We start from the raw sequence: 22,500 nt of genomic DNA on the forward strand, positions 1-22,500 counted from the left end.
TTGGTTCTCGTAGATCTTCTGTAGAAGCGAGGAGGTTGGTTCTTGTGGATCTTCTGTAGAAGCGAGGAGGTTGGTTCTTGTGGATCTTCTGTAGAAGCGAGGAGGTTGGTTCTTGTGGATCTTCTGTAGAAGCGAGGAGGGTTCGCTGAAGTCCAGAGTATGTGTGTGTGTGTGTGTGTGTGTGTGTGTGTACACTTCCTGAAACCTGAGGATGCTGCTGAAGAAGAAGATGGGCATTGGCCCTGTCCTACGGCGCTCCCGCACCAGGAGGGAATGGGAGAGGAGGCACCAAGAAGCCCTTTGCAGAATGATGATGTCTTGGTGTAGCAGAGCCAGGGAGAGAGAAAGACCGACGGACATATTTTTTTTATTTTCTTTTTTTACGAAAGCTTTTGACCCGTTCTGTCGGGGGGTTCGACCACGCCAATAGACTTAATGGTGTGGGCGTGGCTGTGAGCCTGGGGGGGGGAGGGGGGGGTTTGGGGGGGGGGAGGTCATCTTGTTAAAGAAAGAGGTTTGGTCAGGTGAGGTAAGAGGGGGGGGGGGGGGGGGTTGATTTGGAAACCAGTAGTTAGGGGACATGGTGATTATGTATACCCAACCAATTTGATTGGGGTTGGTGGGGGGGGGGGGAATGGTATATATACATATATATATATATATATATATATATATATATATATATATATATATATATATATATATATATACGAACAAAGTGCATATGAACGCGCACCTTCATAGGTTTGTATGATATATATATATATATATATATATATATATATATATATATATATATATATATATATATATATATATAGGGGAGGCAGAATACTTGCCACGTATTCCCTGCGTGTCGTAGAAGGCGACTAAAAGGGGAGGGAGCGGGGGGCTGGAAATCCTCCCCTCTCGTTTTTTTTAATTTTCCAAAAGAAGGAACAGAGAAGGGGGCCAAGGTGAGGATAATCCCTCAGAGGCCCAGTCCTCTGTTCTTAACGCTACCTTGCTCACGCGGGAAATGGCGAATAGTTTGAAAGACTTTGTCGCTGTCTCCCGCGTTAGCGAGGTAGCGCAAGGAAACAGACGAAAGAAATGGCTCAACCCACCCACATACACATGTATATACATACACGTCCACACACGCACATATACATACCTATACATCTCAACGTATACATATATATACACACACAGACATATACATATATACACATGTACATAATTCATACTGGCTGCCTTCATCCATTCCCGTCGCCACCCCGCCACACATGACAACACGTGTGTTTATGTGTGTGTGTGTGTGTGTGTGTGTGTGTGTGTGTGTGTGTGTGTGTGTTGGAAAGTTAAGTAGTAACACTTAAGACATGTGTATAAGTAATCAACACTTATAAAGTGACTTATCTCGACTTCGTAGTGAGAAATAAGTAATTTCCCCGCTCCGGTAGTCCGAAGCTGACACTGGCCCACGTCTCGGACGATCCGCGTCTCGGATACTGTTTGCTTCTAGGGCGCGCTCGCGCGCACGTGACGCACATTCCGGGCCTCGCCGTCTGTACTAGCGTACGGACGGACGTGGGGGGGGGGGCGGGGGGGTGCCCGGGAATGTATTGATTACGTCGTTACTCACACACACACACACACACACACACACGTTCAACGAAGCTCCCTTCGTTAATATAGTGCCGTTAGATCCATGTGTGTACAGCTATGGTGTTGGTGGTGGGAGCGACGGGTCTGTGTTCGCTGGAGGTGTTTGCCACCGGGAGGGAGGGCAACGGGGTGTGTACACTTGCCAGCGTTCACCGTTGCTGGCGGACCACATGTGGTGATTACTCCATGGTCTTCGAAGGAGATTAATCACTTGGATTGGTCATTGAGCACTACGATATACGACCCTTGAACACGACGGTATACGACCCTTGAACACGACGGTATACGACCCTTGAACACGACGGTATACGACCCTTGAACACGACGGTATACGACCCGTGAACACGACGGTATACGACCCTTGAACACGACGGTATACGGCCCTTGAACACGACGGTATACGACCCTTGAACACGACGGTATACGGCCCTTGAACACGACGGTATACGACCCTTGAACACGACGGTATACGACCCTTGAACACGACGGTATACGACCCGTGAACACGACGGTATACGACCCTTGAACACGACGGTATACGGCCCTTGAACACGACGGTATACGACCCTTGAACACGACGGTATACGGCCCTTGAACACGACGGTATACGACCCTTGAACACGACGGTATACGACCCTTGAACACGACGGTATACGGCCCTTGAACACGACGGTATACGACCCTTGAACACGACGGTATACGGCCCTTGAACACGACGGTATACGACCCTTGAACACGACGGTATACGGCCCTTGAACACGACGGTATACGACCCTTGAACACGACGGTATACGGCCCTTGAACACGACGGTATACGACCCTTGAACACGACGGTATACGGCCCTTGAACACGACGGTATACGACCCTTGAACACGACGGTATACGACCCTTGAACACGACGGTATACGACCCGTGAACACGACGGTATACGACCCTTGAACACGACGGTATACGGCCCTTGAACACGACGGTATACGACCCTTGAACACGACGGTATACGACCCTTGAACACGACGGTATACGACCCTTGAACACGACGGTATACGACCCTTGAACACGACGGTACGACCCTTGAACACGACGGTATACGGCCCTTGAACACGACCTGTAAATGTGGGATCATGTCACACACCTTACCCTGAATGTTTATATATCTACACCAAGCAAGTCTGGGAACATACATATATAAACATTGAGATATATATATATATATATATATATATATATATATATATATATATATATATATATATATATATGTATATATATATATATAGGGTTGAGGGTCAAGTGAATTGGGAGGTAAGTTTGAATGGAGAAAAACTGGAGGAAGTGAAGTGTTTTAGATATCTGGGAGTGGATCTGGCAGCGGATGGAACCATGGAAGCGGAAGTGGATCATAGGGTGGGGGAGGGGGCGAAAATTTTGGGAGCCTTGAAGAATGTGTGGAAGTCGAGAACATTATCTCGGAAAGCAAAAATGGGTATGTTTGAAGGAATAGTGGTTCCAACAATGTTGTATGGTTGCGAGGCGTGGGCTATGGATAGAGTTGTGCGCAGGAGGGTGGATGTGCTGGAAATGAGATGTTTGAGGACAATGTGTGGTGTGAGGTGGTTTGATCGAGTGAGTAATGTAAGGGTAAGAGAGATGTGTGGAAATAAAAAGAGCGTGGTTGAGAGAGCAGAAGAGGGTGTTTTGAAATGGTTTGGGCACATGGAGAGAATGAGTGAGGAAAGATTGACCAAGAGGATATAAGTGTCGGAGGTGGAGGGAACGAGGAGAAGAGGGAGACCAAATTGGAGGTGGAAAGATGGAGTGAAAAAGATTTTGTGTGATCGGGACCTGAACATGCAGGAGGGTGAAAGGAGGGCAAGGAATAGAGTGAATTGGAGCGATGTGGTATACAGGGGTTGACGTGCTGTCAGTGGATTGAATCAAGGCATGTGAAGCGTCTGGGGTAAACCATGGAAAGCTGTGTAGGTATGTATATTTGCGTGTGTGGACGTATGTATATACATGTGTATGGGGGGGTTGGGCCATTTCTTTCGTCTGTTTCCTTGCGCTACCTCGCAAACGCGGGAGACAGCGACAAAGTATAAAAAAAAAAAAAAAATATATATATATATATATATATATATTTATATATATATACACTGACATGGTTCCGATCTGCAGAAGTTAATGTTTATGATTATAATGTACACTAGGATTGATGTTTATGATTGTAATGTAGTACATGGAGCTGAGTGCCGGAGTTAATGTTTATGATGGTCATACACATTGTATACATTCTTGGCCGTTCTTATTGACCATCTTGCTTTGCATATTTGATATCTTCTCTTCCCAGAAGTTCACTATCCCTCGCATTTGAATTAGATTTAGATATATTTTTTTTTTTCTAGAAGTAGTCGATTAGATTTGGAATCATTGATTTAGATCAACTAAACTGTTATGGTCTGAGGACTTAGCAGTCTGTTGACGGATGCCATGTGCATACCACAGGAGACCCTGTGACGCACCTGGCTCTCTACCTGGTTGTCTACTTGGCTGTCTGGCTCTCTACCTGGTTGTCTACCTAGTTGTCTAGCTGTCTACCTGGCTCTCTGCCTGGTTGTCTACTTGGCTGTCTACCTGGCTGTCTGGTTGTCTACCTGGTTGACTGGTTGTCTGGCTGTTTACCTGGCTGTCTGGTTGTTTACCTGGTTGACTGGTTGTCTGACTGTTTACCTGGCTGTCTGGTTGTTTACCTGGTTGACTGGTTGTCTGACTGTTTACCTGGCTGTCTGGTTGTTTACCTGGTTGACTGGTTGTCTGGCTGTCTACCTGGTTGTGTGGCTGTCTACCTGGTTGACTGGTTGTCTGGCTGTCTACCTGGTTGTGTGGCTGTCTACCTGGTTGACTGGTTGTCTGGCTGTCTACCTGGTTGTCTGGGTGTCTACCTGGTTGTCTGACCGTTTACCTGGCTGTCTGGTTGTCTACCTGGTTGACTGGTTGTCTGGCTGTCTACCTGGTTGTCTGGTTGTCTACCTGGTTGCCTGGTTGTCTACCTGGTTACCTGGTTGTCTACCTGGTTGTGTTGACCAACACAATATCACGTGGAGTGCTCTTGAAGGCAACATTGGGTCGACCAGTCTGGTCGAGGTCGACGCCAAGAGAAGGTTTCATGTACGAGTCTTGGTAGAGTGAATGAGAAGAGGTGATAAATATTGCGCTGGGATATCAAAGAACACCTTCCACATACCTTTGTCCTATCAGTGCATTTCAGGGTTGTTAGTGTGTGTTTCAGTCTCTTACTGTGTGTTTCAGGGTTGTTAGTGTGTGTTTCAGTCTCTTACTGTGTGTTTCAGGGCTGTTACTTTGTGTTTCAGGGCTGTTAGTGTGTGTTTCAGGGCTGTTAGTGTGTGTTTCAGGGTTGTTAGTGTGTGTTTCAGTCTCTTACTGTGTGTTTCAGGGCTGTTACTTTGTGTTTCAGGGCTGTTAGTGTGTGTTTCAGGGCTGTTAGTGTGTGTTTCAGGGCTGTTAGTGTGTGTTTCAGGGCTGTTACTTTGTGTTTCAGGGCTGTTACTTTGTGTTTCAGGGCTGTTACTTTGTGTTTCAGGGCTGTTAGTGTGTGTTTCAGGGCTGTTAGTGTGTGTTTCAGGGCTGTTAGTGTGTGTTTCAGGGCTGTTAGTGTGTGTTTCAGGGCTGTTAGTGTGTGTTTCAGGGCTGTTACTTTGTGTTTCAGGGCTGTTACTTTGTGTTTCAGGGCTGTTAGTGTGTGTTTCAGGGCTGTTAGTGTGTGTTTCAGGGCTGTTAGTGTGTGTTTCAGGGCTGTTACTTTGTGTTTCAGGGCTGTTAGTGTGTGTTTCAGGGCTGTTAGTGTGTGTTTCAGGGCTGTTACTTTGTGTTTCAGGGCTGTTAGTGTGTGTTTCAGGGCTGTTAGTGTGTGTTTCAGGGCTGTTAGTGTGTGTTTCAGGGCTGTTACTTTGTGTTTCAGGTCTGTTAGTGTGTGTTTCAGGGCTGTTAGTGTGTGTTTCAGGGCTGTTAGTGTGTGTTTCAGGGTTGTTAGGGTGTGTTTCAGGCTCTTACTGTGTGTTTCAGGCTCTTACTGTGTGTTTCAGGCTCTTACTGTGTGTTTCAGGGCTGTTAGTGTGTGTTTCAGGGCTGTTAGAGTGTGTTTCAGGCTCTTACTGTGTGTTTCAGGGCTGTTAGTGTGTGTTTCAGGCTCTTACTGTGTGTTTCAGGGCTGTTAGAGTGTGTTTCAGGCTCTTACTGTGTGTTTCAGGGTTGTTAGTGTGTGTTTCAGGCTCTTACTGTGTGTTTCAGGGCTGTTAGTGTGTGTTTCAGGTCTGTTAGTGTGTGTTTCAGGGCTGTTAGTGTGTGTTTCAGGTCTGTTAGTGTGTGTTTCACGGCTGTTAGTGTGTGTTTCAGGCTCTTACTTTGTGTTTCAGGGCTGTTAGTGTGTGTTTCAGGGTTGTTAGTGTGTGTTTCAGGGTTGTTACTGTGTGTTTCAGTCTCTTACTGTGTGTTTCAGGGCTGTTAGTGTGTGTTTCAGGGCTGTTAGTGTGTGTTTCAGTCTCTTACTGTGTGTTTCAGGGCTGTTAGTGTGTGTTTCAGGTCTGTTAGTATGTGTTTCAGGGCTGTTAGTGTGTGTTTCAGGCTCTTACTGTGTGTTTCAGGGCTGTTAGTGTGTGTTTCAGGCTCTTACTGTGTGTTTCCGGGCTCTTAGTGTGTGTTTCATGGCTGTTAGTGTGTGTTTCAGGGCTGTTAGTGTGTGTTTCAGGCTCTTACTGTGTGTTTCCGGGCTCTTAGTGTGTGTTTCATGGCTGTTAGTGTGTGTTTCAGGGCTGTTAGTGTGTGTTTCAGGCTCTTACTGTGTGTTTCCGGGCTCTTAGTGTGTGTTTCATGGCTGTTAGTGTGTGTTTCAGGGCTGTTAGTGTGTGTTTCAGGGCTGTTAGTGTGTGTTTCAGGGCTGTTAGTGTGTGTTTCAGGCTCTTACTGTGTGTTTCAGGGCTGTTAGTGTGTGTTTCAGGGCTGTTAGTGTGTGTTTCAGTCTCTTACTGTGTGTTTCAGGGCTGTTAGTGTGTGTTTCAGGGCTGTTAGTGTGTGTTTCAGGGCTGTTAGTGTGTGTTTCAGGGCTGTTAGTGTGTGTTTCAGGTCTGTTAGTGTGTGTTTCACGGCTGTTAGTGTGTGTTTCAGGCTCTTACTGTGTGTTTCAGGGCTGTTAGTGTGTTTCAGGGTTGTTAGTGTGTGTTTCAGGGTTGTTACTGTGTGTTTCAGTCTCTTACTGTGTGTTTCAGGGCTGTTAGTGTGTGTTTCAGGGCTGTTAGTGTGTGTTTCAGTCTCTTACTGTGTGTTTCAGGGCTGTTAGTGTGTGTTTCAGGTCTGTTAGTATGTGTTTCAGGGCTGTTAGTGTGTGTTTCAGGCTCTTACTGTGTGTTTCAGGGCTGTTAGTGTGTGTTTCAGGCTCTTACTGTGTGTTTCCGGGCTCTTAGTGTGTGTTTCCTGGCTGTTAGTGTGTGTTTCAGGGCTGTTAGTGTGTGTTTCAGGCTCTTACTGTGTGTTTCCGGGCTCTTAGTGTGTGTTTCATGGCTGTTAGTGTGTGTTTCAGGGCTGTTAGTGTGTGTTTCAGGCTCTTACTGTGTGTTTCCGGGCTCTTAGTGTGTGTTTCATGGCTGTTAGTGTGTGTTTCAGGGCTGTTAGTGTGTGTTTCAGGGCTGATAGTGTGTGTTTCAGGCTCTTACTGTGTGTTTCAGGGCTGTTAGTGTGTGTTTCAGGCTCTTACTGTGTGTTTCAGGGTTGTTAGTGTGTGTTTCAGGGTCTTACTAAGGGCCGGACCTTTAATACACGTAGCACTTAACCCACAAGCTGTTTATGTTGGAGGTTTGAACCGGAACTGGTTTTGTCGGGTCGTTTTACGTTTTCTTTTTCCTCTCGTGTGTGGTTTACCTACAAGATGTTTTCTTTTTTTCTTTTTGCTTGAGGCTGTTTTTAGTAGGGTTTTGATGTGGTTGTGTGGTGCTGAACTACAACCCTGGGACGAGGGATCTCTGGTGGCAGGAGATGATGGTGGCGGGGTTGGGTTTGAGTTCCATGTGGTTGTGTGGTGCTGAACTACAACCCTGGGACGAGGGATCTCTGGTGGCAGGAGATGATGGTGGCGGGGTTGGGTTTGAGTGCCATTTGGTTGTGGCCTGGTTCATGCCAGCGTGGGGGGGGGGGGTGGTTGTTAGGTATTGTCATTCAGATGGTCAGGTCGTTACAAGCAAACAGGACAACAGTAAACACAAGGACCGGACACGACATTGGCCGACGGGGAACAGAATATCTGTTTACCCCCCTCCCCTACCCCTCCCCTACCCCTCCCCTCCCCCACCCCTCCCCCACCCTACCCCTCCCCTGACCCTCCCCTCTCCGCTAGCATCATCATCATCATAGCCTAGCGGTTAACGTTTCCGACGACCACACAAAAGGTCCTGGGTTCGAATCCTGGCTGTGAAAGAGTATAGTGTGTGTGTTATATATAAAAGTGGGCGTTCATATACACTATTATATTTATGTTTATGATATACTATGTCCAATATGTTATATAAACGTGGGCGTTCATATACACTATTATATTTATGTTTATGATATATTATGTCTAATATGGAATTATTTCCACATTAGAGTAATTAACATTTATGTGTATTGTTTACATTTCAGGTATGTACTCCATGGCCCGTGTGTCGTCTATTACATGTATGGTACACATGTACCAAGGAATTGTACTCAAGCTTTGGTAAGTACATGTAATTATGTGATTATCCTACCGTTTATGTGTGTGTATGTGTGTGTGTGTGTGTGTAACCAATCCAAGGCCAGAACACATCAGTCAACACAAGAGCCACGGTACATCAGCTGACCGGACATCAGCTGATCACATGTCAACATGGCCACGTGGCCGTCAGCTGATCACATGTCAACATGGCCACGTGGCCGTCAGCTGATCACATGTCAACATGACCACGTGGCCGTCAGCTGATCACATGTCAACATGACCACGTGGCCGTCAGCTGATCACATGTCAACATGGCCACGTGGCCGTCAGCTGATCACATGTCAACATGACCACGTGGCCGTCAGCTGACTCTAATAATACAATGTAAAAAAAAAAAAAAATATGGAGGAATTTTTGATAAAAAATAAAACACTACATGCCACCCTGTCATCTGTACTGCTCCTTAATGACCAGCCTTAACGACCATTGCCTAACTACCTCATTGGGTATATATATATATATATATATATATATATATATATATATATATATATATATATATATATATATATATATTTATTTATTTATATATTTATTATACTTTGTCGCTGTCTCCCGCGTTTGCGAGGTAGCGCAAGGAAACAGACGAAAGAAATGGCCCCCCCCCCCATACACATGTACATACATACGTCCACACACGCAAATATACATACCTACACAGCTTTCCATGGTTTACCCCAGACGCTTCACATGCCTTGATTCAATCCACTGACAGCACGTCAACCCCGGTATACCACATCGCTCCAATTCACTCTATTCCTTGCCCTCCTTTCACCTTCCTGCATGTTCAGGCCCCGATCACACAAAATCTTTTTCACTCCATCTTTCCACCTCCAATTTGGTCTCCCTCTTCTCCTCGTTCCCTCCACCTCCGACACATATATCCTCTTGGTCAATCTTTCCTCACTCATCCTCTCCATGTGCCCAAACCATTTCCAAACACCCTCTTCTGCTCTCTCAACCACGCTCTTTTTATTTCCACACATCTCTCTTACCCTTACGTTACTTACTCGATCAAACCACCTCACACCACACATTGTCCTCAAACATCTCATTTCCAGCACATCCATCCTCCTGCGCACAACTCTATCCATAGTCCACGCCTCGCAACCATACAACATTGTTGGAACCACTATTCCTTCAAACATATCCATTTTTGCTTTCCGAGATAATGTTCTCGACTTCCACACATTCTTCAAGGCTCCCAGAATTTTCGCCCCCTCCCCCACCCTATGATCCACTTCCGCTTCCATGGTTCCATCCGCTGCCAGATCCACTCCCAGATATCTAAAACACTTCACTTCCTCCAGTTTTTCTCCATTCAAACTCACCTCCCAATTGACTTGACCCTCAACCCTACTGTACCTAATAACCTTGCTCTTATTCACATTTACTCTTAACTTTCTTCTTCCACACACTTTACCAAACTCAGTCACCAGCTTCTGCAGTTTCTCACATGAATCAGCCACCAGCGCTGTATCATCAGCGAACAACAACTGACTCACTTCCCAAGCTCTCTCATCCCCAACAGACTTCATACTTGCCCCTCTTTCCAAAACTCTTGCATTCACCTCCCTAACAACCCCATCCATAAACAAATTAAACAACCATGGAGACATCACACACCCCTGCCGCAAACCTACATTCACTGAGAACCAATCACTTTCCTCTCTTCCTACACGTACACATGCCTTACATCCTCGATAAAAACTTTTCACTGCTTCTAACAACTTGCCTCCCACACCATATATTCTTAATATATATATATATATATATATATATATATATATATATATATATATATATATATATATATATATATATATATATATATATCCCTGGGGATAGGGGAGACAGAATACTTCCCACGTATTCCCTGCGTGTCGTAAAAGGCGACTAAAAGGGGAGGGAGCGGGGGGCTGGAAATCTTCCCCTCTCGTTTTTTTTTTAGTTTTTCCAAAACAAGGAACAGAGAAGGGGGCCAGGTGAGGATATTCCCTCCAAGGCCCAGTCCTCTGTTCTTAACGCTACCTCGCTAAAGCGGGAAATGGCGAATAGTTTGAAAGAAAGAATATATATATATATATATATATATATATATATATATATATATATATATATATATATATATATATTCCTATGAGTCCAGGGGAAAATGAAACAGGATAAGTTGCCAAGTGCACTTTCGTGTAATAATCACATCATCACAAGAGAGAAATATAAGTCATTATTGCAATCTAATTTCACTAAGTAAACTTTATTTGTTCAAATTGTTCAAATAACAACTTTTTATGTATTTCATTTTCAAGTGACCTAACCAAATATTTGACTTACACAAAATATTTGACTTACACAAAATATTTGACTTACACAAAATCAGTATTTGCACACACACACACACACACACACACACACACACACACACACACACACACACACATACACACACACACACACACACACACACACACACACACATACATACTACACCATCATTGTGTCGTTAAGAGTATGAAACTACCATCATAACTACCCTAACTATCGTCATTAACACCGCTAACTGTGTTACTACTTGTTCGTCTACCGTAACTACTGCTGTCGTCATCACCAACACTATCTCCACCACCGTCTCCAACACCACCACCACCACCACCAGATTCTCCAACACCACCACCACCATCTCCAGCACCACCAGCTTCTCCAACATCACCACCACCATCTCCAACACCACCACCACCATCTCCAACACCACCACCAGCTTCTCCAACACCACCACCAGCTTCTCCAACACCACCACCAGCTTCTCCAACACCACCACCAGCTTCTCCAACACCACCACCATCTCCAACACCACCACCAGCTTCTCCAACACCACCACCACCATCTCCAACACCACCACCACCATCTCCAACACCACCATTACCATCTCCAACACCACCACCACCATCTCCAACACCACTACCATCATCTCCAACACCATCACCATCATCTCCAACACCACCACCAGCTTCTCCAACACCACCACCATCTCCAACACCACCACCAGCTTCTCCAACACCACCACCACCATCTCCAACACCACCACCACCATCTCCAACACCACCATTACCATCTCCAACACCACCACCACCATCTCCAACACCACCACCACCATCTCCAACATCACCACCAGATTCTCCAACACCACCACCACCATCTCCAACACCACCACCACCATCTCCAACACCACCACCAGCTTCTCCAACACCACCACCAGCTTCTCCAACACCACCACCAGCTTCTCCAACACCACCACCAGCTTCTCCAACACCACCACCATCTCCAACACCACCACCAGCTTCTCCAACACCACCACCACCATCTCCAACACCACCACCATCTCCAACACCACCATTACCATCTCCAACACCACCACCACCATCTCCAACACCACTACCATCATCTCCAACACCATCACCATCATCTCCAACACCACCACCAGCTTCTCCAACACCACCACCATCTCCAACACCACCACCAGCTTCTCCAACACCACCACCACCATCTCCAACACCACCACCACCATCTCCAACACCACCATTACCATCTCCAACACCACCACCACCATCTCCAACACCACTACCATCATCTCCAACACCATCACCATCATCTCCAACACCACCACCACCATCTCCAACATCACCACTACCATCTCCAACACCACCACCACCATCTCCAACACCACCACCACCATCTCCAACACCACTACCATCATCTCCAACACCATCACCATCATCTCCAACACCACCACCACCATCTCCAACACCACCACCACCATCTCCAACATCACCACTACCATCTCCAACACCACCACCAGCTTCTCCAACACCACCACCACCATCTCCAACACCACCACCAGCTTCTCCAACACCACCACCATCTCCAACACCACCACCAGCTTCTCCAACACCACCACCATCATCTCCAACACCACCACCAGCTTCTCCAACACCACCACCATCATCTCCAACACCACCACCATCATCTCCAACACCACCACCATCATCTCCAACACCACCACCACCATCTCCACCACCATCTCCAACGCCACCACCATCATCTCCACCACCACCATCTCCAACACCACCACCACCAGGTTATCGTAGCCAAGCCCTTGTCCTCAATACACACCAGTTACTGTATAAACTGCTAGCCATTAGACGTCCATAAGAGTCACTACATCCTTTACCCCTGGAGGATTCTCGACCTTACGGGTCATGGCAGACCTCCGCCCCTTTCCCACTCTCTTGCCCCCAAGGTCGTGTGACGTCACGGCTCCCCCAACGTACATTATCCATAAATGTTTTCGATTTATATAAATTCTCTCTCATATATATATATATATATATATATATATATATATATATATATATATATATATATATATATATATAAACACAAATATACACACACAAACATATATTTTTCTTTCATACTATTCGCCATTTCCCGCGTTAGCAAGGTAGCGTTGAGAACAGAGGACTGGGCCTTTGAGGGAATATCCTCACTTGGCCCCCTTCTCTGTTCCTTCTTTTGGAAAATTAAAAAAAAAAAAAACTGAAAGGGGAGGATTTCCAGCCCCCCGCTCCCTCCCCTTTTAGTCGCCTTCTACGACACGCAGGGAATACGTGGGAAGTATTCTGCCTCCCCTATATATATATATATATATATATATATATATATATATATATATATATATATATATATATATATATATGTGGGGGGGGAGATGTGTCTGTGCCACACTTAGGTACGTTTGCCGTGGTGGTGGAGGGGGGGGGGAGGGGGGGAAGGGTTGGTCTATTGTCGTGCTGGTGGTCCGTGTGTGAACTCTGACCCCCACCCCACACCCTCCCCCACTCGGGTCGATTCCAAGTGTCAGGTCCTCATGACCGAAGGGTCGTATACCGTCGTGTTCAAGGGTCACATACCGTCGTGTTCAAGGGTCGTATACCGTCGTGTTCAAGGGTCGTATACCGTCGTGTTCAAGGGTCGTATACCGTCGTGTTCAAGGGTCGTATACCGTCGTGCTCAAGGGTCGTATACCGTCGTGTTCAAGGGTCGTATACCGTCGTGTTCAAGGGTCGTATACCGTCGTGTTCAAGGGTCGTATACCGTCGTGTTCAAGGGTCGTATACCGTCGTGTTCAAGGGTCGTATACCGTCGTGTTCAAGGGTCGTATACCGTCGTGTTCAAGGGTCGTATACCGTCGTGTTCAAGGGCTGTATACCGTCGTGTTCAAGGGTCGTATACCGTCGTGCTCAAGGGTCGTATACCGTCGTGTTCAAGGGTCGTATACCGTCGTGCTCAAGGGTCGTATACCGTCGTGTTCAAGGGTCGTATAACGTCGTGTTCAAGGGTCGTATACCGTCGTGTTCAAGGGTCGTATACCGTCGTGTTAACCCTAGACAGGCCATAGAAATATTCTCCCTTGTAGACAGACCCCGTCTCGGACCCCGTCTCGGACCCCCGTCTCGGGCCCCATCTCGGACCCCGTTTCGTGCCCCGTCTCGGACCCCATCTCGTGCCCCGTCTCGGCCGTACCCGTCTAGGGAGCCAAACTCCCCCCCCCCCCCCCCCCCCCCCCCCCCGCACAGTCAAATGCTGGTAGTTTATATCTATAAATTTTGCTGTCCTGGAAGCGAGCGAGTAGGCCCTCTGGAGGAATAGGAATAGAAAATGTGTTGTAAGGGGAGTACTGGTGGTCTGTGTTGGTTGTGGGTGGTCTGTGTTGGTTATGGGTGGTCTGTGTTGGTTATGGGTGGTCTGTGTTGGTTATGGGTGGTCTGTGTTGGTTATGGGTGGTCTGTGTTGGTTATGGGTGGTCTGTGTTGGTTGTGGGTGGTCTGTGTTGGTTATGGGTGGTCTGTGTTGGTTATGGGTGGTCTGTGTTGGTTATGGGTGGTCTGTGTTGGTTATGGGTAGTCTGTGTTGGTTATGGGTGGTCTGTGTTGGTTATGGGTGGTCTGTGTTGGTTATAGGTGGTCTGTGTTGGTTGTGGGTGGTCTGTGTTGGTTATGGGTGGTCTGCGTTGGTTATGGGTGGTCTGTGTTGGTTATGGGTGGTCTGTGTTGGTTATGGGTGGTCTGTGTTGGTTATGGGTGGTCTGTGTTGGTTGTGGGTGGTCTGTGTTGGTTATGGGTGGTCTGTGTTGGTTATGGGTGGTCTGTGTTGGTTATGGGTGGTCTGTGTTGGTTATGGGTGGTCTGTGTTGGTTATGGGTGGTCTGTGTTGGTTGTGGGTGGTCTGTGTTGGTTATGGGTGGTCTGTGTTGGTTATGGGTGGTCTGTGTTGGTTATGGGTGGTCTGTGTTGGTTGTGGGTGGTCTGTGTTGGTTATGGGTGGTCTGTGTTGGTTATGGGTGGTCTGTGTTGGTTATGGGTGGTCTGTGTTGGTTGTGGGTGGTCTGTGTTGGTTATGGGTGGTCTGTGTTGGTTATGGGTGGTCTGTGTTGGTTATGGGTGGTCTGTGTTGGTTGTGGGTGGTCTGTGTTGGTTATGGGTGGTCTGCGTTGGTTATGGGTGGTCTGTGTTGGTTATGGGTGGTCTTTGTTGGTTGTGGGTGGTCTGTGTTGGTTGTGGGTGGTCTGTGTTGGTTATGGGTGGTCTGTGTTGGTTGTGGGTGGTCTGTGTTGGTTGTGGGTGGTCTGCGTTGGTTGTGGGTGGTCTGTGTTGGTTATGGGTGGTCTGTGTTGGTTATGGGTGGTCTGTGTTGGTTGTGGGTGGTCTGTGTTGGTTGTGGGTGGTCTGTGTTGGTTATGGGTGGTCTGCGTTGGTTGTGGGTGGTCTGCGTTGGTTGTGGGTGGTCTGTGTTGGTTATGGGTGGTCTATGTTGGTTATGGGTGGTCTGTGTTGGTTATGGGTGGTCTGTGTTGGTTATGGGTGGTCTATGTTGGTTATGGGTGGTCTGCGTTGGTTGTGGGTGGTCTGCGTTGGTTGTGGGTGGTCTGTGTTGGTTATGGGTGGTCTATGTTGGTTGTGGGTGGTCTGCGTTGGTTGTGGGTGGTCTGTGTTGGTTATGGGTGGTCTGTGTTGTTTATGGGTGGTCTGTGTTGGTTGTGGGTGGTCTGTGTTGGTTATGGGTGGTCTGTGTTGGTTATGGGTGGTCTGTGTTGGTTGTGGGTGGTCTGTGTTTGTTGTGGGTGGTCTGCGTTGGTTATGGGTGGTCTGTGTTGGTTATGGGTGGTCAGTGTTGGTTGTGGGTGGTCTGTGTTTGTTGTGGGTGGTCTGTGTTGGTTATGGGTGGTCTGTGTTGGTTGTGGGTGGTCTGTGTTTGTTGTGGGTGGTCTGTGTTTGTTGTGGGTGGTCTGTGTTGGTTGTGGGTGGTCTGTGTTGGTTGTGGGTAGTCTGTGTTTGTTGTGGGTGGTCTGTGTTTGTTGTGGGTGGTCTGTGTTTGTTGTGGGTGGCCTGCGTTGGTTATGGGTGGTCTGTGTTGGTTGTGGGTGGTCTGTGTTTGTTGTGGGTTGTCTATGTTGGTTGTGGGTGGTCTGTGTTTGTTGTGGGTTGTCTATGTTGGTTGTGGGTGGCCTGCGTTGGTTATGGGTGGTCTGTGTTGGTTGTGGGTGGTCTGTGTTGGTTATGGGTGGTCTGTGTTGGTTATGGGTCTGGTGGTCTGTGTTGGTTCCTCTGAGTCTGGCTATAGACCATCAGGTCTTGTGTTATCTGTCCTTCCCATGTACTGTCCTCCAGCAGATAACCTGGTCATAGACCATCAGGTCTTGTGTTATCTGTCCTTCCCATGTACTGTCCTCCAGCAGATAACCTGGTCATAGACCATCAGGTCTTGTGTTATCTCTCCTTCCCATGTACTGTCCTCCAGCAGATAACCTGGTCATAGACCATCAGGTCTTGTGTTATCTGTCCTTCCCATGTACTGTCCTCCAGCAGATAACCTGGTCATACACACGTCCACATTTCCTCATCTCCAGCAGTTAATACAACTTTTGTTCATTTCCAAAGACAGCTAATACAGACCCTTGATCACCCACTTGATCACCTCTTCCCGTTTTCTGTTGTTAACGTGATGACTCCCAGATAATGGTCCGTGGTAGTGGTGTATGTGGGGGTCCGTACGTGGCAAGTATGGATTACAGAAGACCTCAACATGGTCAGTGCTATGGTGGCCTGAAATTTGTCGTCAGAAATATGGTTGGAAAGCAGAATGGACTAACCCAACCACCTGTCCCTCTGTCTCACTGAGACACCCATCTCTCACTCCGGCTCACCAGCCCATCCCACCTCTCACTCCGGCTCACCAAACCATTCCACCTCTCACTCCGGCTCACCAAACCATCCCACCTCTCACTCCGGCTCACCAGTCCATCCCACCTCTCACTCCGGCTCACCAAACCATCCCACCTCTCACTCCGGCTCACCGAACCATCCCACCTCTCACTCCGGCTCACCGAACCATCCCACCTCTCACTCCGGCTCACCAGCCCATCCCACCTCTCACTCCGGCTCATCAAACCACCCACCTCTCACTCCGGCTCATCAACCCATCCACCTCTCACTCCGGCTCATCAACCCATCCTACCTCTCACTCTGGCTCACCAAACCATCCACCTCTCACTCCGGCTCACCAACCCATCCACCTTTCACTCCGGCTCATCAACCCATCCACCTCTCCCTCCGGCTCACCAAACCATCCCACCTCTCCCTCCGGCTCACCAACCCATCCTACCTCTCACTCCGGCTCACCATCCCATCCCACCTCTCCCTCCGGCTCACCAAACCATCCCACCTCTCACTCCGGCTCACCAACCCATCCCACCTCTCACTCCGGCTCATCAAACCATCCCACCTCTCACTCTGGCTCATCAAACCATCCACCTCTCACTCCGGCTCACCAACCCATCCTACCTCTCACTCCGGCTCACCATCCCATCCCGCCTCTCCCTCCGGCTCACCAAACCATCCCACCTCTCGCTCCGGCTCACCAAACCATCCCACCTCTCACTCCGGCTCACCGAACCATCCCACCTCTCACTCCGGCTCACCGAACCATCCCACCTCTCACTCCGGCTCACCGAACCATCCCACCTCTCACTCCGGCTCACCGAACCATCCACCTCTCACTCCGGCTCACCAGCCCGTCCCACCTCTCACTCCGGCTCACCAAACCATCCCACCTCTCTCCGGCTCACCAAACCATCCCACCTCTCACTCCGGCTCACCAAACCATCCCACCTCTCACTCCGGCTCACCGAACCATCCCACCTCTCACTCCGGCTCACCAACCCATCCACCTCTCACTCCGGCTCACCGAACCATCCCACCTCTCACTCCGGCTCACCAAACCATCCACCTTTCACTCCGGCTCATCAACCCATCCACCTCTCACTCCGGCTCACCAAACCATCCCACCTCTCACTCCGGCTCACCAAACCATCCCACCTCTCACTCCGGCTCATCAACCCATCCACCTCTCACTCCGGCTCATCAACCCATCCACCTCTCACTCCGGCTCACCAAACCATCCCACCTCTCACTCCGGCTCACCAAACCATCCCACCTCTCACTCCGGCTCACCAAACCATCCCACCTCTCACTCCGGCTCACCAAACCATCCCACCTCTCACTCCGGCTCACCGAACCATCCCACCTCTCACACCGGCTCACCAAACCATCCCACCTCTCACTCCGGCTCACCGAACCATCCCACCTCTCACTCCGGCTCACCAACCCATCCTACCTCTCACTCCGGCTCACCAAACCATCCCACCTCTCACTCCGGCTCACCGAACCATCCCATCCCAACCCAAATAGTCAATCTCTTGCAAACTGTCGAATTACCTGATTTCTAATCGCCCAGACGAGACAAGACAAAGGCGGGGGGTGCTGTGGTGGGGGGGGGGGTGACACCCCCCCACCACCACACCATCTTTGAAGCTAACAAAGGAAAGGTCAGGCGGGGGGGGGGGAGGGGGTCACGTGAGGCGACGGAAGGCGTCTGTAATATTTAGATCAATTGGGGGGGGAGGGGGGGTCAGAAGATCTCAGTGATGGCACTGCTCATACACCGTTTATCCGGCACGTCACTGCCACGTCACTGCTCACACACCGTTTATCCGGCACGTCACTGCCACGTCACTGCTCACACATCGTTTATCCGGCACGTCACTGCCATGTCACTGCTCACACACCGTTTTTCCAGCACGTCACTGCCACGTCACTGCTCACACATCGTTTATCCGGCACGTCACTGCTCACACACCGTTTATCCGGCACGTCACTGCCATGTCACTGCTCACGCACCGTTTTTCCAGCACGGCACTGCTCACACACCGTTTATCCGGCACGTCACTGCTCACACACCGTTTATCCGGCACGTCACTGCTCACACACCGTTTTTCCAGCACGTCACTGCTACAGTGAAATTGCGAAGGCCACATTTATGTCCAGTGGTTGTTACGAGGAGTTGAGGTGGGGGAGGAGGAGGGGAAGGGGGGGAGGAGGAGGGGGGGTTGTAGTATTTGAGTAGGGGGGAGGGAGGGAAGGAAGGGGGTGGTGGGGGGCGGCGCGCTTGCTGGTATTACTTCGTGCAGTCCATTAGAGCTGTGGGGGGGGGGAGGGAGGGAGGGGGTGTGTGTGTGGGGGGGGGGGGTTGTAGTGGTAGCCACCTCCTCGTCATGATATACAACTGGGGAGGAGGGGGGAGGGGGAGGAGGGGAAGGGAGGGGAAGGGAGGGGGAGGAGGGGAAGGGGGGATGGGAGGAGGAGGGAGGGGAAGGGGGGAGGAGGGGAAGGGGGGATGGGAGGAGGAGGAGGGGAAGGGAGGAGGAGGAGGGGATGGGAGGGGGAGGAGGGGAAGGGAGGGGGAGGAGGAGGAGGGGAAGGGAGGAGGATGGGAAGGGGGGGATTCCGATGTTATTGTTGTTGTTGTTGTTGTGGCCCTTCGTGAATGTAACCCCCCCCCCCCCCCGGGCTGGTATGCCACCCACCCCTCCACCCCAACCCTCCCCCTCCACCCCCCCTCAACGAGAGCGAGAGAGGGGGGAGGGAGGGGGTGGGTGGGTGAGGGGAGTGGAGGCCCGGGTGAGCGTGCGGAATTAATTTCACTTAATACGACGGAGGGGAAGGGGGAGGGGGGTTGGAAAGGGGGGAGGGAGGGGGAAGGGGGGTTGGAAAGGAGGGAGGGAGGGGGAAGGGGGGTTGGAAAGGGGGGAGGGAGGGAGGGGGAAGTGGGGTTGGAAAGGGGGGAGGGAGGGGAAGGGGGGTTGGAAAGGGGGGAGGGAGGGAGGGGGAAGGGGGGTTGGAAAGGGGGAGGGAGGGGGAAGGGGGGTTGGAAAGGGGGGATGGAGGGAGGGGGAAGGGGGGTTGGAAAGGGGGAGGGAGGGGGAAGGGGGGTTGGAAAGGGGGGATGGAGGGAGGGGGAAGGGGGGTTGGAAAGGGGGGAGGGAGGGGGAAGGGGGGTTGGAAAGGGGGGAGGGAGGGAGGGGGAAGGGGGGTTGGAAAGGGGGAGGGAGGGGGGAAGGGGGGTTGGAAAGGGGGGATGGAGGGAGGGGGAAGGGGGGTTGGAAAGGGGGGATGGAGGGAGGGGGAAGGGGGGTTGGAAAGGGGGGAGGGAGGGGGAAGGGGGGTTGGAAAGGAGGGAGGGAGGAGGGGGTGGAAAGGGGGGAGGGAGGGAGGGGGGTTGGAAAGGGGGGAGGGAGGGAGGGGGTTGGAAAGGGGGGAGGGAGGGAGGGGGTTGGAAAGGGGGGAGGGAGGGAGGGGGAAGGGGGAAGAGATGAACAGGTAGTGAGGGTGGGGGGGAGGGGGTTGGAAAGGGGGGGAGGGGGGTTGGGTGGTTGGGGGAGGGGGGGTTGGAAAGGGGGGGGAGGGGGAGGAGGGATGGTTACTGTAAGTGTTCAGTGTTGTGGGTGATTAGGAAGGTGTTAGGTTAGGTTAGGTTAGAGATAAAGAAAGGAGATAAGAGATAAGCAAGAGATAACATAAAAAGATAATAGATGAAAAAGATAAGAGATAAAGAAGATAAATAAAAAAGATGAGATAAAAAGATAAGAGATAAAGATGATGATAAGAGATAAGGAAGATAAGAGATAAAGAAGATGATAAGAGATAAGGAAGATAAGAGATAAAGATGATGATAAGAGATAAGGAAGATAAGAGATAAAAAAGATGATAAGAGATAAGGAAGATAAGAGATAAAAAAGATGATAAGAGATAAGGAAGATAAGAGATAAAGAAGATGATAAGAGATAAGGAAGATAAGAGATAAAGAAGATGATAAGAGATAAGGAAGATAAGAGATAAAGAAGATGATAAGAGATAAGGAAGATAAGAGATAAAGAAGATGATAAGAGATAAGGAAGATAAGAGATAAAGAAGATGATAAGAGATAAGGAAGATAAGAGATAAAGAAGATGATAAGAGATAAGGAAGATAAGAGATAAAGAAGATGATAAGAGATAAGGAAGATAAGAGATAAGGAAGATAAGAGATAAAGAAGATGATAAGAGATAAGGAAGATAAGAGATAAAGAAGATGAGATAAGAAAGATAAGGAAGATAAGAGATAAAAAAGATGAGATAAGAAAGATAAGGTTTTCCCCACTCCTCTTTAAAACCAGCCAATTATCAGTTATCATTTAATGGTTAAACAGCTCGTTGGGTCGTAACGACCTTGATCAGCCAATTATCAGTTATTATTTAATGGTTAAACAGCTCGTTGGGTCGTTACATGTTGCTGGTTGTCTACTGTTGTGTATGGTCAGTTAATGACCTTGATCAGACAATTATCAGTTATCATTTAATGGTTAAACAGCTCGTTGGGTCGTAATGACCTTGATCAGCCAATTATCAGTTATCATCTAATGGTTAAACAGCTCGTTGGGTCGTTACATGTTGCTGGTTGTCTACTGTTGTGTATGGTCAGTTAATGACCTTGATCAGACAATTATCAGTTATCATCTAATGGTTAAACAGCTCGTTGGGTCGTTACGTGTTGCTGGTTGTGTATGTTCAGTTAACGACCTGGATCAGCCAATTATCCTGGTAATGTGTATTGTTAAGTGTTTATGTTAACTACCTCCTTCCCAGCATCCCTGGTCATGTAACTGGCACTTAACCTTTCCAGCGAGTAATTAAACTCGGGAGTTAATTGGCCAAGAGTCGGTTCCCGGGGGCGCGCTTCTAACCCCGTAGACTGGGGTGGTGGGGAGGGGGGGGGTGTTCAAGCGAGCCAGGTCATATAGCACAGACCTGTAGCTTCGACCAGCCTGGTCGACCAGACCTGTAGCTTCGACCAGCCTGGTCGACCAGACCTGCAGCATCAACCAGCCTGGTAGACCAGACCTGCAGCATCAACCAGCCTGGTAGACCAGACCTACAGCATCAACCAGCCTGGTAGACCGGACCTACAGCATCAACCAGCCTGGTAGACCAGACTTGCAGCATCAACCAGCCTGGTCGACCAGACCTACAGCATCAACCAGCCTGGCAGACCAGACCTACAGCATCAACCAGCCTGGTAGACCGGACCTACAGCATCAACCAGCCTGGTAGATCAGACCTACAGCATCAACCAGCCTGTTCGACCAGACCTACAGCATCAACCAGCCTTGTAGACCAGACCTGCAGCATCAACCAGCCTGCTAGACCAGACCTGCAGCATCAACCAGCCTGGTCGACCAGACCTACAGCATCAACCAGCCTGGTAGACCAAACCTACAGCATCAACCAGTCTGGTAGACCGGACCTACAGCATCAACCAGCCTGGTAGATCAGACCTACAGCATCAACCAGCCTGGTAGACCAGACCTACAGCATCAACCAGCCTGGTAGACCAGACCTGCAGCATCAACCAGCCTGGTAGACCAGACCTACAGCATCAACCAGCCTGGTAGACCAGACCTACAGCATCAACCAGCTTGGTCGACCAGACCTACAGAATCAACCAGCCTGGTAGACCAGACCTACAGCATCACCCAGCCTGGTAGACCAGACCTGCAGCATCAACCAGCCTGGTAGACCAGACCTGCAGCATCAACCAGCCTGGTAGACCAGACCTAC

At 49.3% G+C, this 22,500-nt stretch overlaps 1 protein-coding gene across 2 annotated transcripts in view; it reads left to right on the forward strand.

The window, feature by feature from the left end:
• The window catches only part of LOC139763024 (uncharacterized), a 270,756-nt gene that overhangs the window by 63,620 nt on the left and 184,636 nt on the right, over window positions 1-22,500 (forward strand). Inside the window, exon 2 of one of the 2 annotated variants that reach the window (XM_071688558.1) lies at window positions 8,336-8,839. The exons of the other annotated variant lie outside the window; for it this stretch is intronic. Within the exon in view, the coding sequence (XP_071544659.1) occupies window positions 8,336-8,425 (90 nt within the window). The 3' untranslated portion in view covers window positions 8,426-8,839. Of the gene's footprint in view, window positions 1-8,335; window positions 8,840-22,500 lie in introns of those variants that run through there. 2 annotated transcript variants of the gene reach the window in all.

The sequence above is a fragment of the Panulirus ornatus genome, chromosome 45 (genome assembly GCF_036320965.1).
Source record: "Panulirus ornatus isolate Po-2019 chromosome 45, ASM3632096v1, whole genome shotgun sequence".
In the NCBI taxonomy this organism is placed as follows: domain Eukaryota; kingdom Metazoa; phylum Arthropoda; class Malacostraca; order Decapoda; family Palinuridae; genus Panulirus; species Panulirus ornatus.